Source organism: Triturus cristatus, chromosome 4_1 (genome assembly GCF_964204655.1).
Source record: "Triturus cristatus chromosome 4_1, aTriCri1.1, whole genome shotgun sequence".
Lineage (NCBI taxonomy): Eukaryota > Metazoa > Chordata > Amphibia > Caudata > Salamandridae > Triturus > Triturus cristatus.
Genome location: NC_140585.1, coordinates 285931931 through 285953250, shown reverse-complemented (window position 1 = coordinate 285953250; position 21320 = coordinate 285931931). Strand labels below are relative to the sequence as shown.

General features: G+C 45.1%; 1 protein-coding gene across 7 annotated transcripts in view; it reads right to left on the bottom strand.

The window, feature by feature from the left end:
• ETV6 (ETS variant transcription factor 6) overlaps nt 1–18659 on the bottom strand; it is a 241319-nt gene extending 222660 nt beyond the window's left edge. For 6 of the 7 annotated variants that reach the window (XR_014981200.1, XR_014981201.1, XR_014981199.1 and 3 more), the window contains exon 1: nt 18167–18657. Coding sequence is in view for 2 of the 7 variants with exons in the window: in XM_085652070.1 (XP_085508196.1) it covers nt 18167–18202 (36 nt within the window). In the remaining 5 variants the exon portion in view is untranslated. Of the gene's footprint in view, nt 1–18166 lie in introns of all 7 variants that reach the window. The other variant, XM_085652071.1, reaches the window with a different exon arrangement.
• Nucleotides 18660–21320: the final 2661 nt, after the last annotated feature.

Sequence of the window (21320 nt, the reverse complement as noted above, 5' to 3'; positions counted from 1 at the left end):
GAGAAGTGGTCCACAAACAGTATCGGGGAGCAGTGTCTGTAGGAGAGAAAATGTAATGCTAACAGATAGCTGCTTAATGGGTCATGTGTGACTCTCCCTCCCCATTGCTTCCATGATTAAGAGTCCCCATGTCTTAGAGGCCCCTGATTATTTTCACACATGTCTAGAAGAGAAGAGATACAGCCATCAGTTAGCTGCTTGATAGTCCATGTTTGCCTCTCTGTTCCCTCCCTCTCCTCAGTCTTATATAGTGATCGAAAGAAGGAGGTCCATCTTGGCCAGGTAAAATCCTTGGGCCGATTGTTCCCTGAAGGAAAATGAGGAAGTCTCATACCAGGCATGTTTAGATTGGGTGGATCATAACGGGAGGGGTATTTAGCATATCTATCTTTACCTCCCCCCCTTTAAAATGGAGTCCTGCTTACTTTCTTCCCTCTTTTACAATCATACTGTTGTCTTTCTTGGAGATAGCTGAGTCTTGTCTGAGGGGCCTGTTAGGCAGGGGTCCCTTCCCCAACTAAATACCATTGCTTTACTGTCTGTATAAACTCCTTGACAGCAACCTAGCTTGAGAAATCGCAGGGCGTGGGTATGCTCACTGCTCAATAGCAGCAGCGGCAAATATATACGGTGCTGTGCAGGGTAAGTGCTGGGTTTGTTTCCATCAACCAAAGCCCATGTCATTAGAAAAAAAAAAAAGAGGGTGTCTGCCTGGATTTGCACTTTTAAGTACCCTACTCTATTACAAACCAGGAGTAGTGATCATATTACTCCCAGACCTAGACCTATTGAATGGTTCTCAATTCATTCAACACAAACTATTGAGAAAGCATGCGTTACACACCACTCAGCGCCTCCATAGACTTTATAGCAGCATTATTTACCCTTTGCACCACACCCAACCCTACGATCACCAGTCAACAGCTGCTTCAGTTCCCTTAGACAAGGATGGTTTAGTCTAGTGAGAGAGCCTTTACTCTAGCTGCAGAAAAGGTTGGAACAATCCCCCCCTTGAACTCCAGTCACTTTCCTCCATGCTGGCTGTTCTAAGTCAAATAAATATTCTATATTGTAAATATTAACTAGTTTCTTGAATCTTGTCGATTTCTTTTTATTCTTTCTTTGTTCAGTGGTTATTTTTGAATACATAGTGGCAAAATAATTTGCTGTAAGAAGTGCTTTAAAAGTATGAAATAACATAAAATAACTGTCGTGGTTAGTGTATCTGTCATGGTTTTGTGTACACAATGAACATCCTCTTTGTCATCATCCTTTTGTTGTGGTTCTGTTTTTTTGCCTGGGAAAGAGCAACATCTCAGAAATGTGTCAACTTTTAAAACTGCTCTTAGCCAGTTTTACAGCGGGATAAGCCATCATTATGGTCGGTAATATTTCTGCCTGACATTTAATGTACTAATACCACTGATTTAATTTCCTTGGGCACTTAGCTCTATTACAAAGTCAACTTTGTCCCCTATTACTTAAATTTACCTCAAAAACATTTCTAAGAATAATGCACTACATTTCAATAACTAGCATTGGGAAAGCCAATACACCTGGCTCTGCAAGCCGATGTGAGGGTTAATTTTAGGTTTCGCCTAGACAACGCTCGTGCTCTTCTATACATGTTGTGTATACTTTGAGGATTTACAGCCTGTCCATTGCTTCTTATTTGTTTGCGTGTCTTTCCTACTTGACCCTCCTTTTTGTGGGTTGTTCCCTCCTACTGAGTACTGCCCCATTACTAGTAGCCTAACACTTGTCCCATATTAGCAACTGCTTTAGGAACTTATTTTTTCTTTGTCTAAGAACACTTCACATGAGCGCTCGTGTTTCTCATTCCCTCCAAGCTTTTGTGTAAACAGGGCTGTAATTCTTGTTCTTATCTCGTCATATTTGCTGTTCATTCAAAGACAGAGATCGTCAGTTCTGTTTCCTCGAGGGCACCTGTTTAATTTTCTCTCTCTGACTTCAAAGTGACAGAATACATCCACTAACCCATCTATGTTTACCCCCTCCTTGCATTTTTTAGGTCTCTCCTGGCGTTAGTAACACGCATGCGCTGCTCTTGCCATGAGAGGGCTTCTTGGAATCAATATGGTTCGAGAAGTTCAGTTTCTGCTCTGTCCCTAAATTTCATTGGCGAGCGTCATTCACCGTCATTAATTATGTTGAACAGAGTGTGATCATTGTACCGGAGGCTTTTCAGTCCCTCCTGGTTACCGCCTTGTCCTCTTTTGACCACTCCTACCGCGATTGAATCTTTCACTGGCGGCGTGAGACGGTGGGTTTTATAATGACTGGTTGCACTTTTTTTTTTTTACTGTTGCGTGCGTTCGCACAGTTGCGCTCAGTGATAAAGTTAAGAAATATATAAGGAAACCGAGCGCGGTGTTAGTGAAGCGGCTCCGCGCTCAGTTTTAAACTTAAGCATTTGCAATGCAATCGGACCTATTGTATTGCAACTGCTTTTTCTATTCATATTCCTGGTTCTCTATGTTTCTCCCTAGGGTGGTTTCTCTCCCTGTTAGGGTTACTGATATTAATAGCTTTGCGCTTTAAGACCCCGAATGAGTCGGTACTCATTTTATGAACCAGAGGGGGGCTGGGGCAGGCATTGAAGTCCTGCTGTTCCAGTTTGGGGGCACCCATTCAACAATAAGACCCTCACTCCTTATCTAACTTTGTTCTATTGTAAAGCGCTCCGACACCTCTCTAGGTCAAGTTTGCGCTATTTAAAAATGCATTAAGTAAATAGCTCCTCGGTTTAACATGCTGCAGCTGAGCGGGTTTTGGTATTACAATTGAGTGCCCCCATAACAGCACCGCCAGAGCCCCTCTGTCCTGCCTGTGGCACACCCTGACATCCAACCCCGAGACCCCCTAATTAAAGCGACCACACCACACAAGAAGCAGCCGTGACCAGGCACACTCAGCGCTGCTCTAGCTGTGGAACCCGAAACACAGCTTGAGCGGCGCACCTTTTGCCACAGGTGGTGGCACTCCCTGCTATTCCAATCCGTAGGGGCACACAGTGCCCTGTTTTTGAAGTAATGAGGCCCCGCTCTCTGTCCCGACCACACTGCACACACCTCCAGCAGTGCACCTCCATCGCAGCCGGTGGACCCCTGCTAGCCCTATCCTGCGGTCATCAGGCAGACCGCTGGCCAGCTCACCTGAGTTGCCCCCAACTGCTGTTCCAGTTCTTGACCCCCACATCGGGCTCTGCAACGGCTCTGCAAATGCGCCTCCTTATCTGACCGCTAGCACACCCGGTTATTCCAGTACGGAGACCCCCCTCACACACAGCTCTGACGATGCAGCCCAATGCATCTCATTCCGAGCTGCCTCTGACACTGCCCCAGTTCCTGGACGGACGGACGGCTCCTCCAGTGCACCTCATGCAAACCAGCAGTCCTGCTTTTCTCTTCCATGTCACCTATACATTTCATATAATGTTATGAGAGAGGCCCCTCACACCAAAGGGACAGGGCTGTATGTAGACTGTACCGTGAAACGTTCTCTTTGGTCTTCAACCTAACCAGGCACTACCACTGGTGAAATTCCAATTCCAATCTCGATCACACTTCATGTATACATCTAAACCCCACTCTCAATTATAATGCCGAAGACAAACGAACTATGGGTCCATTTTCTCTGAACTCATGCTGCATGGAGCGTCCATACAGCTTACTTTTCCATTTGTATTTAAAGCCCATCAGAATTGCCCCTACACCACAAAGCAACTGGCTGCATCACAGGGCAAAGCTCATGAAGTAAGTAGATGCTATAGCACCCAGGATAATGCGCTGCATGGCAAAACACTTATAAGGTCCCAAAGGCGAGACCTATTGGCTATGCCAATGCTTGTTTAATATAGCCACTGGCATGATTACTTTTGCCCCCACACTCTAAAGGTATCCAAAGAGCGCTGTACACAAGCCAGCTGCACTACACACGGACACATGCACTTTTAGGCACCAAGAGAAGAGATTAAGCCATTTGCCAAGAACCATAGGATGTTGAGCCAACAGCGTAGGCTCGAAACCGGTTCCCCAGCATCAAAGTTGGCCGTTCTATTCATTACGCCATATCCTCTTCATTGCCCCATTCTGATCTCTCTCTCCTCCCCTGCATCAACTGGAATGATTGAGATAATTTTGGTGGCAGCAGATGCACACTGGTAAAAGTTACTTCTTTGAGGTCATTTAAAAACAAAACTAACGTTCACGTAATGCTGTGGTAAAGGGAAGCACACACCCATTAAGTTATGTAAATGTTTATATTAGCTCGGGGGCAATCAAGAGGTGGCGGCAGAGGATTCTGGGATCTGTGAGATAGATCATGTGGCAGCATAGACAGCAACAGTAGAATAAATATATATATGGAGGTAGAGTCCTTATATTTATTAAAAGTCAGAATATAAATATATGCACTTTGTGCCAGAAAACGCTTTACTCTATACCGCTTCATTTAAAAAAAAATATATAGCCACTACAATGATTTCCCCTCGAGTCCCTCTTTCACCCACACTCCTTTGTGTTTACCACCCCCTCCCGCTGTTCGTCCTTTTTTTAAATGTATTTTTCTTGGTGTGGGCCCCCGTCTTCATGCCACGAATCCCCTTTTTTAGGTCTCGCTAGCGTCGCAGCACATGCGCTGCTCGCTTGCGAGATCTATTGGAAGCTCCGCCTCTGCTTTTCATTGGTGTGCGTCACACTTTGTTAAACACACGCCTTTGATTTGCAGGGAGGCTTTTTGCTCCCCTCCCTGTCACCTTTCTGGCTCGCACACCCGGACTGGATATTGTGCACGCGCACAGCGCCAGTCAGTCAGTGCAGGCACGAGCAGTGTCTCTCTTTCTCGCCTCTCAATGGGTCACCATCTCTCCTGTGGTTTGCTGTGGCACCCCGAGCAGATGGAGATCTGAAGAGACACGCGTGTTTATTTTTGAATTGCGCTTTCATTTAAAGTGAAAGTGCAATGCATATATAAACAAGCGGCTTTCATTGGCGTAATGGCGACAGCGTTTTTTCACTCTGAATGCTTCTGGTACAGCTCATCCTCTCTTTAAATTTGACCCTCATCCCTCAATACATGACGTCATTGAGAGGTCCATTATCAGCGATCACTATGTAATTACCAGAAGTTCTCAGACCCATATGTTTTGAGTCCGGATTGCACATCTAGGGACAGGAAGTAATATGTTGTCGTCCTTCCCGGGGACTGGCTGGGGGAGGGGGGCTGGGGGGGGGGGGGGGGAGGAAAAGTTGGAGTCTTGTGGGCTGGTGGGAGATAGCCGCGTATGCTGTACAGACTGCTTCATCAATTTCTGATGGGTGATCAATAGGTGGGAAACATCATGCAATCCATCATGCCGAGCCGTCAAGAAGACAAACTGTGCCAATAGAGCCAAGGCCAAGGGAAAGCCCAGACTGCCCATCTCTCCTCACTGAGATTAATAAAGAGTGACGTGGACTATCCATCACTGGGCGAATGCCGGTACTTGGGGAATCTCTGTGGAGGCAGAGGTCACTACCTGGGGCCTGCCAGCAACGCTTACACGTTGTTACATCACCCGTTGAGACGCGCGGGTCTGGAAGTCCGCTATCATTGTGATGCGGGTCGTCTGTACCTGAGCTGCGGTGGCTCTGCCGACACGCTTTGTGATCGATGGTTAAAAGATGAGGTTACTTCAAGGCCTCAAACAACTCAGTGGCAACTGTTCAGCTGGGCGGGGATAGACGTTCAGATAATGTGATTCATGGGTTCAGATTTATGTTAGGGAACCCACATATCCCCTGTCCTTCTCTTCCATCTGCGGTACCCCAACATCACACTCAGTATGTCCAAGAACTTCAGAAGGCTCCGAGTGCTTACAACCTAGAACAGTTATCAACGAGGCAACCCTAGTGGCAAGGGCGACATCACAGGGGAGGGATTCGCGGTGTGAGGGGCATCGCAGGGGATTTTGGGGCAAGAGTTTCACTGTGTATAATATTAAAGTGGCTCTTAGTTTGTGACCCTTTTACAGCTAATTGAAATCTGATGCTCGGGTAGGAATGCCCCACATTTCTATGCCTGCTTTGTGCCTATGCAGCGCACGCACACAGGGAACAGATTGCCCATACAATAGTCATGCGCTTAAGGTGTGTTTTGAGTGGCACTCATGATGAAAAATGGGGATTTTTTTATTTGGATTGAAGATAAAATGCTGCTACATAAGAGAAGCATTTTCTGTCTTTGCCATGTCTTTCAGTCTTATCGTTGGTAAAGTAGCTCAGTGGGTTGGCCGTCGGGTTAGGGTGACCCTATCCTCTCCCTGCTCTTCTTACCGCAGCCCTCTCTCTCTCTCTGTTCCGCTGTCTCGCCTAACCCTGCAGGTACCAGGACACGGATTGTGGGACCACTTTCACAGTTGTGCTCTCTCTCCATATCTTTATTTCAATATCTCCCTTCCTCTTGTCTCCTGCTGTACACCCTTCCACTCCCAGGGATCAGCTTCAGTGTCAATGCCAGAGTGGTATTATTGCAGCTCCAGACATATGCAGTGTGTCTCCTGCACTCTCTTCCTCCTCGTTATGTCTCTCCTTCATTTTCTATTGCCTCTCTCGCCTTTCCTATTACATTACACGAGGTCAGATCCTGCGTATCTTTTGTATGTATTTATTTACTTACGCTGAAAAGTGCATCACTAAACACACATAAGGTCCCAAAGGCCACTGCACTGCAAACCACAACACATAGGTAAAACACGTTTTCATTCACATCGCCAATAGCACCAACTCTCCCAAATGCGAGACCTATTGCATTGCAAATGCTTGTTTCTTTTCTTGCACTCTCCCTGCCCTACTCTGGCTTGAGCTGTCCAGTGCCTGTGTGAACAGCTCCCTTGCATTCTGGTACTTGTGGTATCCTCCCCTTGCCAGACCAGTCCTCCCAGTGCTGGATGCGGCTGTAATGTGAGCCCTGTGGTCAGACTTAACTTCCTCTCCGCAATGCTCTCTACATTTCATGTAAACAGTCAGGGCTCCAGGGCTCCTGCGCTCTTCCCCCCTCAGGCTTTAACTGCCACTCAGGCCCAACGACAGAGGACGCGATACAACGCACTGTAACCCCGGAGAGCAAAGGGCAGTGCAGAGTGGAGATTGGCTTGGAGGACTGAAGATCTCAGGCATGGGGTAATGGGCCACCAAGGAGAGGATGGTGCAGACAAGTATTTTTAAGGTTTGCGTTAGTGGTAAAAAGCTAGCCGCTTCCACTTTCTCAAAATGATTGGTTATTGCCGAAATGCCCACCCCGTGCTGTGGGTGTTTGCTCTTGCTCCATTATGGCTGGTTGCTCTCTCCTATGTACTTCTCAGCCGTACCTCTCTGCGCTCCATGTTGATATCGCCCTTGTGTGCTTTCCCTCTGCCCGTATGTTGCGGTCTCCTTTATGTTCTTCTCAAAGAACCCCGTGTTTCACTCTCCCTCTTGCACCCTGCCCACTTCCCATTCCCTTTTACTTTGTATTTTTAAATATATATTTTTTGGAGGGCCAGATGGCAAATTGCTGCTGGTCTGCAACAAATGCTCTATTGCTAACATGCAATTTCTTGATTTGTATTCATCTAAGTGGTGCCCCCTTCGTTGATTGGTCACTAAAAAAATGGTGCCTGTGCCATTCTGTAGGCACATGCACACACATGATAGTGTATTCATTGACCTACAGAATGACGCTACCACAGACAGCAACTGCACTATTGTGCCTTTTGTTTCTGCCATACTAAACAGCACTAACAAAACAATTGCTTTTTACCAATGCAGTTCAACTTGTTTATGTTTATTACAAGCAACTGCCACAAAACTAAAAAACTGTATTAAAAAACATGCCATCGCCTAAATATGGTGGTCATGTGATGGGAAAAAAATTAAATTAGGGAAAAAATATTTTTTTGTTTTAATGCACATTTAGGTTCTTCTATAAATCGGGAATGAATCCCGTCCTCCAAGGCCTGCTCTGGGTACATACATACCCCTTGATTTAGGTAATTGGCATGAGATACCTTTCAACTTTTCAAGACTAAAAATGAGGGGATAGCTGTGCAGTGTTGTGAAGACCACCAGTGTGTGGGCGATAGATGCCTGAGCAGGAACAGAGAAAAGAGTTCATCAAGAGTTTTTTTGTAAATTGTGGGAAATTGCGTTTTCTAATGCTTATTGGGCATTATCTCTGAAAATAACTGAATTATTTTGGAGGCACTTACAGAGGGAGTTTGGGACTACCCCCCCAACCCCAGAACGTTTTTTAAATGATGCCGGAAACGATTAATTTTCCTCCGAAGGAATATCTGGAGAATTGCATGCTAAATAGTGCTTTTAAAACATATTGGATCTGAAGGTGTACTCAGTCTTTCATTCCTATGAGAATGTATAACATGTATAACAGAGATTGTAAAAGAAAATCGAGCCTGACGTAGGAGGAGGTACTGTGCAATGCCACTACCTCACCATCCTTAATCTCAGATATTCACAGCCCAGTAGGTCTGAGATCACGGTGTGAAAAACTGCCACGGGCCACAGAGCTCTCAATTTTCTCTGGTCTATCTGTGAGTAGCTGATTCACTCCAGGGGTCAATCAGATCCAAGATTTATAGTCCAGTTAATTTTATTATATTATCAAGACTATAAGTCCCAGAAAGCAAAGCAAAAACCTGCACTTGGTGAGCTACTTATAAATGGATGCTCTGCAAACAACCACAATCAGTGCCAACCAACAGTTAGAATGCTGATAACATTTCCAAGCTCCGTGGGACAGAATATGGATATGGGAGGAGTCTAGCTAAGATGATAGTTGCAACCTCATATTCACTCACCTTATTCACCCCAGCTGCCCTTTCCATGCCTCTGTTTGTTATTTGCATTTTTAGAACGAGCCCAGGCAGCGCGCATGCACTGTCTGCAAGACCTGTTGTTATCTCCTCTATCTGCTTTTGGCATGCCCATGAATTGCCATTTGTTCTTTGTTGTGCAGTCTAGAAATACTGGGTTTTTATTGGTGCATTGGGTCTGATTCTCCCGCTTTTGCATGCTTGGGTCACACCCAGGCAATTTCACTCATTGTTTGCTTGCGTTGGCCAGCCCAATACGTCCCCGGTTCCTCCTGGGCATCCTGATCTGTCTTTTTATTTTATAGGCTATCAACATTGTTTTAGGCTTTCAGGCTGTTTCACAGAGCAATGCTCTGTTCAGCACCTGCAAAGTGGCAATTTCTGTCCGCAGCTGTTGAGCTATGCCAATAGCTCTAAATCACAAAAATGCGAGACCTATTGCATTTCTAATGCTTGTTTTAATATTGAGAACCTGGCCCAAAGGCATTAGAGCTGTTTTACAACAGAACCAAACTGTTGCACAATTTGTTTTCATTTGTTAGGCACAGGAAAGGGATTTGTTCAGAATCCAGGACGTTGTGCCGACGTCAAGGATTTGAACCCGGTTCCCCATGTTCCGGGGCTACATGTTCTCGCGCAGATCTTTTTTCCCAGCTTTCAGCTCTAGTTGAGTATCTCTTGCACTCTTCCTTTTTCACTCCAGCTTCCAACTCTCTCCTTTCTTCCAACCTTACTTTCTAACCTATCAGCTCAGCGTCTGTTACAGCTGCCATCATTGTCCTACTCAGAAGCTGCTCTCCTCATCTTCTTCACCTTACCTTCTTTGTACACTCACCCCATTCTTTTCCAGAGCATCCCACTCCTTTCTTTACTTCAACTTTTGGTTCCTTCTGCACCTTCACAATTCTCTCTTTTCTGTAATCTCGTCTGCCACGACTTCCATCTCCCTCTTACCACAGGCAGCCCCAGCATCTCCAAGTCTCCCTCCCACGGCTCTGGGTGACCCACTGGGCTGTGTAATGAAAGTATATTGCAGGTGAAAGTGTTTGTAGGAGTACACATCTGAATGCGGGAGACACCACACATAATTTGCCGGTGGGCTGACAGATATGGGAAGATGGCCACCTCCTGAAAGGTCAAAGGTCAATCAAAGGGAAAAAGTATAAATGGCAGCTGGTAAGGCATAACAGTAGGCCCTGCTTTGCAAAACCGCCTCCTAGGATCCAAATACAATCTGAATTAATACAGACCTTTTGAGATTATTCTGTCAATTACACGCATAATTGTCTTTGCAGCACCACAAAAGTCATATTTCACTCTGATTTGAATATTATTTCTGTTCAACTTAAAACTTGCTTGACAACTAATTATGCTTAGGAGTGGACTGGATTGCCTCTAAGGGTGTACCGGCAGGATGACATCCCCTCTCATCCCTTCAGGAACCTGAGCTGTTAGCAAGTGCCTTACAGTGGCCAGAATTTGTTTGCACAGAGAATTGGGAGGATGGAGATGCAGTGCTCAACAGATCTTTAGAAACACGCGTATCTTTAGTGATAGCAACATGGAATAATGGAAAGTGGTTCTGTTATGGCAGAGGAACATGATTCAGCCTGCTGCAAGCGCAACAGGTACACACATTAATAAAATGGCAATAAATACCATTTTATTTTGGTCGCAGGCGTACGCTGTCACATTGCAAGGGCAGGGGCGGGGCTGAGTCGTGCAATTGCACTATTACGGCAGCCCCTGCCAGCGCGCATGTCAGACTTGCCGGCTGCCTACAGCTGGCCAATCCGACATGCGCGCTTTAGCCTACACAATCCCAGGGCTGAGAAACAGCCGAGGGATTGCAGCCACAGGCCCCCAGCCACAAAATGAGCAGTGGTTTAGCCTGCTCCGACCAAGCAGCTCCAGGGTTGGTCGGAATCAGGTTGCACAAGATAGGAAGTCCTTCCCTTTCCTGCTGGATCTACCGCTGAGGAGAGAGACATCGGATGTGGCTCCTTGCAACATATATGGAGTTTTTTGGGCATCGCACCTCACTATATTTTAATGTTGCCGGCCGCCACTGGGTTCTGACACAACTGGAGACTGGTCTTTAAAACATAAAATGTAAATCGAGGGAGTCGGAACTGGCAAAGTTAAATAAATGACCAGTCTGTGCCTGCCTGGGCTCTACATTTAGCTTTTTTGTTACAGGTGAAAAATCTTCGGAAACACTGCTGGTAAGTGAAACTCTTGAATTCCAGGATCACATTATGAAAGGCAACTGAGTGGGAGTAAGCACTCCTGCCGGCCGCTGTACTTCACAATCTCGGCTCTCTCCACGAGCCTGTATTCTTAGATGGACACGCGCCCACGAAACTCCCAAAGGATGGGCAGAAGAGGACATGACACTTTTACACTGTGGAGTTTAGGTCATGGGTTAGCTACTGTGGGCGCAAATTCCACTGCTGATAATTTTGCATGTTAATTAATACTAAAGAGTTGCAAATACAATGTTTTCCACTGTATATTATAAAGCAAGAATGTTTAGTCGGCATCAGTGAGGCTTAGGCCCCATCGTGTCTTCACTTGCACATTTTAAATGCGAGAGATTTTCTGTTCTTGGCTACACCTTGTCGTCCCCTTCCCAATCTGGGCAGGGTGAATCCTACAACTGAATACAACTTGAAAGCTGCTTCCTACTTCCTTCAGCCAAATAGAGATGTAGCCTATATTTTGAATGTGGTATTGTTTTCTTTGTGAGGTATAGTTCTGCATATTCACTACATTTGGGGTAAATGCCTATACTACCATGTGATGTGTTTTCTACTTACCTATTGGTTAGTTCAATGTTACTTTCTTTGTCACACTACACGGACTACGCAGTGTCTTTGTCGGATAATGTATAAAGACTCACTCACCAAGATTTCCCTCCCCTGAGAGTGGTACTTCTTGGCAAAGCCTTTATTGTTTGGAGTTACAATTATTTTTTAGGGCCATTTCCAGATTCCTTTAGAGGCAGATTTCAGTCTAATATGTTTATCACTCTGAACTTAGAATATCTCAATGATCATCTCTCCTATTTTACTGATCAGCTTTTATAACAAAAGCTCGTTTCTCATTTTCCTTGTGCTAGACCATATCCGGTGCTAGCTATTTAGATTATAACTTAGCTTCCACTGCCAATTATATTTTGAATGTATTTACATTTGAACATTATTTATATGAATTGAATAAGCAAAGATTTTAACCTTCTTTATTTTACTACTTCATTCTTTAATAAGCTTCAGAGTTTGTACTTTCGTCTCGTGGATTTTCCCGAGTGGATTTTCTTCCTCCTCTGGGTAAATGTTACGTTAACTGTAGGGGTTTTGTCTGAAATAGACTCACACATCGCCCTGATCCATCAATCGGCCATTTAAATGCTGAAAACAGCAGACACTGTATAAAATGACTCATTCAATGTATTGTTTCAAATGTCAGCTGGCTGTGTGTTTGGCATAAATTGTGATTACGTTCTTGATATTAAACGTTGATTTGCAGTGGTATTGTTTGATGAGTCTCCTTACATCCAGTTGCTTGTATGTTATGAGAAACAGAATGATGTGGGTAGTAACCTAATCCTTGAAAATGCTTTTATTAATATGAACGTGGTCATCATCTTCGTCTTGCATACGTTTTTTTGTGAAAACTTGCATGGAAATAGCATTACCAGTCAGGCTATGACAACAAAGTAACAAGAACAAATGATGAATGGAATGCGGAGCAATGCAAACATTCACCCCCAGTCACAAAGATCTGGGTTTAATCCATCGTTTTTTTGCTCACCACGCCACTCCAGTTTGGACCAAACTATGGGACCCTCCTCATGGGAACTGTCCAGCCCTAACTTTCAAGCCAGGTCCTCCCAGGACCTAAAACAAGCATCCTGGGACCGGTTTTGGGGTATCACACCTCATTAGTAGGGCTAGCTTGAAACCAGTGGCGCAGTGATCATTGGATCCACGTCTGGGCATACCCCTCCCACAGCAAAAGCAACAAGCATTGGCATAGCCAATAGGTCTCGCCTTTGGGACCTTATAAGTGTTTAGCCATGCAACAGTTGCATAACTAAATACTTATAAGGTCCCAAAAGCAAGACTTATTGGCTATGCCAAGCGGCCGTGGGGCCGCGAAAGTAATCGCGATCACGAAGCGGCCGTGTGGCCGCGAAAGTGAAAGTAATCGCGGTAAAGCGCGGCGCGTGCGCCCGCGCACATGCACTGTAGCTCTAGGCTGGCCTGGTAGCACTTTTTGGAGCCCTCTCAATAAGTCTCGCCAGACCAGCGCATGCGCTGGGTCAGGCGAGACCTAAAAAGGACAGATGATGGATGAACAATGCAAACATTCACCCCAGTCACAAAGATCTGGGTATAATCCATTGTTTGAGCCAGATCCTTTTTGCTTGCAGTGAAAATCTAGGAACTAGTTAACATACCTTGGGAATCGAGAGTTTTGCCACAGACTGCACCACACACCTCCTTCAGCTGGATCAACACCAAACTTTCGTTTTCTGGTATTCGGGACTTTGTTGATGCTTGAACATCGGGGACATATATAGTATGTGAATCAAAAACGTGTTGGAACCTGGTTCCACTCATTCTTCACAATCAGATCACAACATATACATCTAGGAGCAGCATCACTAGTGCTTAGAGACTCACGTCTACTCAATGATCATATTAAGTCTACCACGAAGGTGACAAGGAATCCAATGACCAGACATGTCTAGCTACAAATATTCTGTTAATACTCAACTGTGTGGTGCAAGGAAGGATTACCAGGCTCCATGGGCTCTGTGATAGTTTGGGCCCTATGCTACAGCTGCGTCTTTTCCCTCTTCCACATTAACCTGAATGGGCTGGAAGCCAAGGAAACCTTGGATAAATCTGTGAAACCCAACAAAGCAAGCCTGTGTGACAAGAGCAGCACCACCTCTCAGTAAAACTTTATGTTCTTACGCTACATCAAACTGAATGTTGTTCTCTTTCGATGTTACAGCTTCCAGTTTCACCATACTAAAAAACTTGCACATAAAAGTCTTCAAAGTAATTCATTCTACCACAAAACCCAGTCTAAATCATTCTACTGCAACTCCAAATCTAGCAAGAAATAATTCATTCTGCAACACCGAGTCTACTAATCTAAGGCAATACTGCAGCATCTGGGTATCAATCAAACCCTTTTTGCTGCAACATCGGACTAGCAATCTAAACGGTCATACAATGCCTATCAGACTAAGCCTTTCTACTACAACACTCGCCATATCAATCTAATCCATTCTACTGTAAAAGAATTCAGAACTTCTACTATTGGGCAACAACCATGCCAATTGAGACAAAAAGTTGTGGCTTCTTGTATTGGGCTCCTGGCCTACGGCCGCTCCAAAGCCAAGGTGCTAGGTGCCCCTATTGATCAAGAATGCTACTAAAGGCGCATATCAACGCTGTTGTCTCCTTGCATTTGGACAAACGTACAATCATAGCATTTGCCCTGATCGTGTCCCAGCTGGATAATTGCAATACCCTGAACTCGGGACTCCCCAGCTATCAGCTCAGCAGACTGAAGCCTATCTAGAATTTAGTAGTTTAGATTATGTGCACGCTGTGGTCATGTCTTGGAGGTATGGCAGGGATTTGAGCAGCTACCACTTGAGCAAAGAGTAACATTTAAGACTCTCCGTCTTACTCATAAAATATACATCTGTCTAAAAAGATCAGATCACTGTTTGTCGTCTGTTTTATGTCACTGATGGCTTCTGTTTTTAGCAGCAAAAAAAGTGGTTCAGTTACTGTGTTTTATCATAAATAAAATATTAATAAAAACAGTACCCTGTCTGTCAATCTAAACCATTCTACTGAAACACGCGCCCTACCAATCTAAGCCATTCTCCTGAAATACCCCCTCAGACAACCCACGGCATACCTCGTCAACACCCAGGCTTCACATCCAAGCCACTCTACTGCACTCCCCAGTTTATCAATCTAAACCATTCTACAGCAACAGCCAGTCTATCAATCTGAACCATTCTACAGCAACAGCCAGTCTATCAATCTGAACCGTTCTACAGCAACAGCCAGTCTATCAATCTGAACCATTCTACAGCAACACCCAGTCTATCAATTTGAACCATTCTACAGCAACACCCAGTCTATCAATCGTCGTAAGCCATTCTACTGCAACTCCTGGTCTATAAGCCTAGGCCATTCTACTGCAAATCCTGGTCGGTAAACCTAGGCCATTATACTGCAACTCCTGGTCAGTAAATCTAATCCATTCTACTGCAACTCCTGGTCAGTAAATCTAAGCCATTCTACTGCAACTCCCGGTCTATAAACCTACGCCATTCTAGTGCAACTCCTGGTCTATAAACCTACGCCATTCTAGTGCTACTCCCGGTCTATAAACCTACGCCATTCTAGTGCAACTCCCGGTCTATAAACCTACGCCATTCTAGTGCAACTCTCGGTCTATAAACCTACGCCATTCTAGTGCAACTCTCGGTCTATAAACCTACGCCATTCTAGTGCAACTCCCGGTCTATAAACCTACGCCATTCTAGTGCAACTCCCGGTCTATAAACCTATGCCATTCTAGTGTAACTCCCGGTCTATAAACCTATGCCATTCTAGTGCAACTCCCGGTCTATAAAACTACGCCATTCTACTGCAACTCCTAGTCTATAAACCTATGCCATTCTACTGCAACTCCTGGTCTATAGACCTACGCCATTCTACTGCAACTCCTGGTCTATAGACCTACGCCATTCTACTGCAACTCCTGGTCTATAAACCTACGCCATTCTACTGCAAATCCTGGTCTATAAACCTAGACAATTCTACTTCAACTCCTGGTCTATAAACCGAGACAATTCTACTGCAACTCATGGTCAGTAAACCTAATCCATTCTACTGCAACTCCTGGTCTATAAACCTACGCCATTCTACTGCAACTCCCGGCCTGTAACCCTAAGCCCTTCTACTGCAATACCTGTGCTATCAATCGGAAATTTCACTACCATCAGGCCTGATTTACCAATCCAAGCCATTCTACTGCAGTACATGATCTACCAGTTAAAACACTCAAACTAAACTGTTGGGTGGTAACTTGCGAGGTAAGGCTTATCAGTGCAACACACAACCATAGCTACGGCTCTGCCACTTAAAGTAGAACTGAACTCTACTGCAATTATTCAAAAACAGTTGCCATAACTAGCCTCAGAGTTCTTTTGTGCTGAGCAGATTCCCAAAGGGCACCATCCTGCTGTCATGGCAACTTACGCCATCCTGCTAAAATATCACATCTGCCAACTTCAGCACCCCACCACAGGCAGACATGGACAGCTCAGGGTTTAAACACTTGCACCACAGCCATCCGAAGCAAGAACTGCTCCCACTCACAACACATGACTACAAACTCCAGCGAAACAACCATTCATGCACAACACCCTATCTTACTGCGCACACACCCATGCTGGGCTTGGCGGATGTTGGTCTCACTGCACAGGCTTGGCCTTTTTGCTCAGTTCTGCTCTCTGGGTCCTGATCACACACTACCTGAGCGTCAGGTACTGTAAACACTACCATGGGCGATCAGAGAATCTTAACCAGGCACATCAGGCACTCAGTTCCTACTGCAGGAGCAAGAACGAGCAGGGCCTACAGAAGTAAACAGGAGAAAACAGACAACCGTTCAGATTCCAAACCCTTCTGGGCAAGGCTGGTTCGCACTTTCACCCCTGGCCACTCCTGTCTGCGGAGCACCGTTTCCTCCTCAGAAGCACTTGTTCTGGAAAGTCCGGAACATGAGCCGAGCCGGGCCGGGGCCGGGGAAGGTGTGTTTTTATGACATGGGCTGGGCGAGAGAAGAGATCGCTCCTTCTCCGAGACTCTCTAAAGAGGAACTGAGGGCAAGTGCGGGTTCCCTCTGTGCCACTCCCACCACGTGGCACCCGGGCAGCATAAAATACTTCTCATTAATACTGTTTAGCGAGCGAGTAAAAGTGTATAAAACACCCCCACAGACTATGTCGCCTATAGTCACAAACAGGTTCAACAGCTTCAGCGCTTGATCAAAACTGTGTGATCCTCGGCAAGCGATTTTATTTTCTTCTACACTTGTTTGCTTACCTGTCAAACCTTTGCGCCCTTACAGGCAGATGCCGGTATTAGAATATATATATTCTTTAATAGTGGCGGTAAGCCTGTTTTAATAAGCACACCGAGGTTCCGAGCTAACACAACAAGACCACAAAGTAACAATAACCAACAGTCATGGAAAGGTGATCCTCCCCCACTGATGAGAGATGTGAATGTGTGAGCTGCATGTGGCTGGATTCATTTATTTGTACAGCACGGTGGGGACGGATTCCAAACAAGTTGTTTCTTACTGACTGCAGCTAGTGACTTTTGCACCAAACACGTACATTCATGATGTATTTTTGGAAAACCGATAATTCCGAACTCCCAGCAAACCAGAGAAATGAAACTGCAACTTTTACGAGGAGCCCGTCATGATAACATTCAGACCACCCGCGAGCTCGTGTCATGTAAGCAAACACTCCGATGCAGCCTCGTGCTGCTGCAAAAAACACCCTTACACATAAAACATGGATACACCGAGAGCTCGTAATCTGAGAACCCAGAATGGTGTGCCCTGTGCTACGGCAACAGCAGGACGATACACACCACCCTGCATGCAAATGGTGGAATGTCCCTGGCTGACCACAGCGGAGCCAACACAAACAGACTGGTGGGCCAGTGTTGGTAAACAAAGTTATGCTGTCAGAGCCACTGTACTTTATGTACAGCGACAGGACCACTCTCCTGAGCCAAGAGCCGAGGGCTTCGTGCCCAAAACGAATTTCCAAAATACAACTCTTTGCGTCTTCTTCACTAATCACATCACAACTCATTCTTCCGTTACTGTTAGGGTCGTTTTTTTTCTAGAACTAGTTGTAAAAAGTTGATGGGCAAATGGTTTTCTGAAGTGCGCGTAAATTACAGATGATCAATAAACTAATTGCATCCCTCTGTAGATCTAAGGGGGTTGGGATTTTACGCGGAGGTGGTAGTATTAGAGAGAAAATGCAAGAAACACACCTGCAAAGCTGCAGCAAAGACCCTATGCTTTCTTTTACGCCACATGCTCTGCATAACATAATATACACAGTTTACAAAACGCAAACTCCCCTCTGCTAGCCTTTTTTGGGGGATGCGCACCTCTTTTTTTCCACACACCAGGGGATTAAAACAAGGAGGGAGAAGTTACCTTGATGCAAAACTGGGTTGCCGCTGCCTCAGACATGTCTCACGCGGAAATCAGGAAGTTGTCGCGCTTTCTTGCACTTTCCTCCCCCTGGACCCTCGGGTCAGGGGCATCCCGGGGCGACAGAAGTTGTCTCAGTCGCATCCATGGTCCCCCACCAGAGCAGGGCCCCCTTTCCCTGGAGGGGAGGAAGCCTGCAGTGTTTGGGAAAGGGAGGGGGGAACGTCAGGCTGGTGTTTGCTAGTCTGCTCTGAGTGTGTGGTAATGTGTTTTTTTTTGTTTTCCTTCCTGGAAGAGAGAAACTGAAAGGCGGCTCTGAGGCAGGCAGGCAGCCCCCTTGGCTCATTGATCGGGGGTGAGTTTCAGTTCTCAGGCTGACGCCGATTCCCAGCATCGGGCTCTGCCTTTTAAAGGGGCCGGGCTGCGCAGCCGCTGCCGCCGCCACCAGGAAGCCGGGGCTCGGCTTACACGGGCAGAGGCAGGAACTGGGAAATGGAGGCAGGCAGGGGAGGGGGAGGAGCGGGAAATGGAGGGCAGGAGGGAGGGGGAGCGACTACCGGGAAGGGGGAAGGGCTTGGGAGGGAGGGAGCGAGGGTGGGAAGGAGAGGCACCAGGGCGGGGGATGAGGGGGAAGTACAGGAAACCCAGAGAGAAGGAGGGGCGGAAGTACAGGGAAACGAAGGCGCGAGGGGCCTCGTGGCCCCTATATGACCGGAAGGAAAGGGAAGGCGCACAGTCATGCGGATGGCACATTTAACACCCCTTAAGCCCGGCACTAGTTTTTTTTATTACCTATTATTTTTCATATTTTTAAATAAAATACATGCAAAAAACGTGTATCCAGTGTCTGTTTATAGGATATTAGAATGACCATTTAAAATGATCCCTTAGCGGAAGTATACACCAGATGGTACTTGCATGATAAAGAGGAGGTGAGATGGGGGGTTAATGGCAAGCATGGTGAACAGACATACATATAAAAGAAAAAAAAAACAAGGAAACCAGCCACACAGAAGCAGGTAGGAAGGATGGTGCAGGTGACAGGAAAGGGCCGGGGAAAGGTATGACCAATGGGGTCCGAGAAATGGGAAGTGAAAAGGAAAAAGAGACAAAGGCAAAAAGCAGTAATAATTATAATCACAGCACAAATAAAAATGATATGTGATAATTATAATAACAACAGTATTAATACCATTAATAATAATACAATTGATTATTATTATTGTTATACACATCTACTGAGTAATAAAGACGGCAAATGAAAAAGGAAAATAAAAGGAAGGCTTCTACTCTTACAAATGGTATTATCAACGATAATGATAATTTAGCATAAAAAATATTGACCAATAGGAAAACAGTATGAAAATAGAAATAGGAGGACATGTACATAAATGAGACCTAGTAATGTTATCAATATTATTATTATTATTATCATCATTAATGCACACCCTCAAGGTATCAGAGACGACAGTTATAAATATTTCAAATACATACAAATAATATTATTAACTATAATAATAATGTAGCATAAACATGAGTGTTGACCAATAGGAAAGTAGTATGAAAATAGAAAGTGCTAGGAGGACATGTACAAAAAAGGGACCGAGTAATATTATCATTATTATTATTATTATTATTCATGCTAATTTTAATTCTAATAAGATTTATACTGAAGATAAAGCTGTTTAGTAGGAAATGATCAGGGCAATAGAAAAAAGGAAATGCAAACACAGGAAACCTGGGGCCAGATGTACATAGATTTGTGTTTGGGATTATCTAATAGCGAATTTTTGTGATTCTCTATTAGGTAATTGCAAACAGCAACGTACAAATGTGAGTTTCACACATTTAGTGATTCGTAGTTGGTCGTAAATAGACCTACCTCATTAATATTCATGAGGTAGGTTATGGTTTGCGACCCATTGGGAAGCACCAAAATCACTGGGATGGTGGCCTGCTGGGTCTGTGATTGCTTTTAAATAAAGCAATGCTTTTTGTTTTTTATGCAAAAACGGGATGCGTTTCAAAAAGAAAAATGAAAAGGTTTCTTTTCATTTTTTAAGAGCAGGCAATGGTCCATGGGATCACTGCCTGCTCTTAAACTAACATTTGCAATGCAATAGGTCTCGCATTTACGCAAGTTTGAGCTATTGGCATTGTAAATGAAAATTACTTTTATTTTTTGTTTTTAAAACGTAAATAAAAGGCCTTTTCATTTACAATGCCAATAGCTCTAAATCTCGCAATCGCAAGACCTATCTGTTTAAGCACGTTACCAGGGCCTACCAGGGTAGGTCTTTTTCATCTGGCTCCCGTATGTACTCTCTCCCCCTCCCCTTGTTCCTTCCACTGGCCCTCGTCAGTGTTTCTTGCGCGCACCCTCCTTCCTTTGTCCGTGTTTCTTGCCTGCACCCTTCCTCGTCTGTGTTTCTTTCCCATACACACCTGCCTTCACGCGCGCGTGCGTACGTGCGGGTGGGTAGGTGGTTGCGCGCGCGCTGCCTGCCGTGCCCCCAACCGCCCTCTGGTGTGCGTGCTTTCTCCATGTGTGTGCTGGCTGTCCCCTCCCATGACCTTAAGTTGGAGTATATGCTCTTGTATCAGTGCAGTGCGCTCTAGCTGGCGTCTCCAGTGCCCCTTTCTTTCTCTCAAGTTATCAGGCACTTGAAAGAATCGGGCTGAGAAGGTTGTGCATTAACATCTGTGTACATTAAATATGTGTAATACTGTATCCAGGCACAAGATGTCACTCTGGCAACAGAAATGTATTGCTTCTAGTAAAATGTGCTTTTGTGTATTTATCTGTTTTTACAGAATGGCAAAGAAGTACAAGATGAAACTTGTGTACAAAAAGAAATTTCGAGAATTCTATGAAGAAAGGATTGTAGATAAAGAGCACAGAAATTTGTTGAATCGTATGCAGTTATTAGAGGTAATTGAGAAATAAGTTGCGCGTGTACCCCGAGTGGCTCTTATTCGTAATGGCCGTCTGTTTCTGTACACTTGTGTATCCAATGTAGGAAGGGATTCAGTGGCTTTCTATCACAAAAACTCAAAGAGATGTTTTTGACAATGCGGAGTTCATCCGTAGCATGTTGTGCAGCAAACAATATTAAGCTGTCCTTGCAACTGGCTGCCGGTCACACCTGATTGTCTG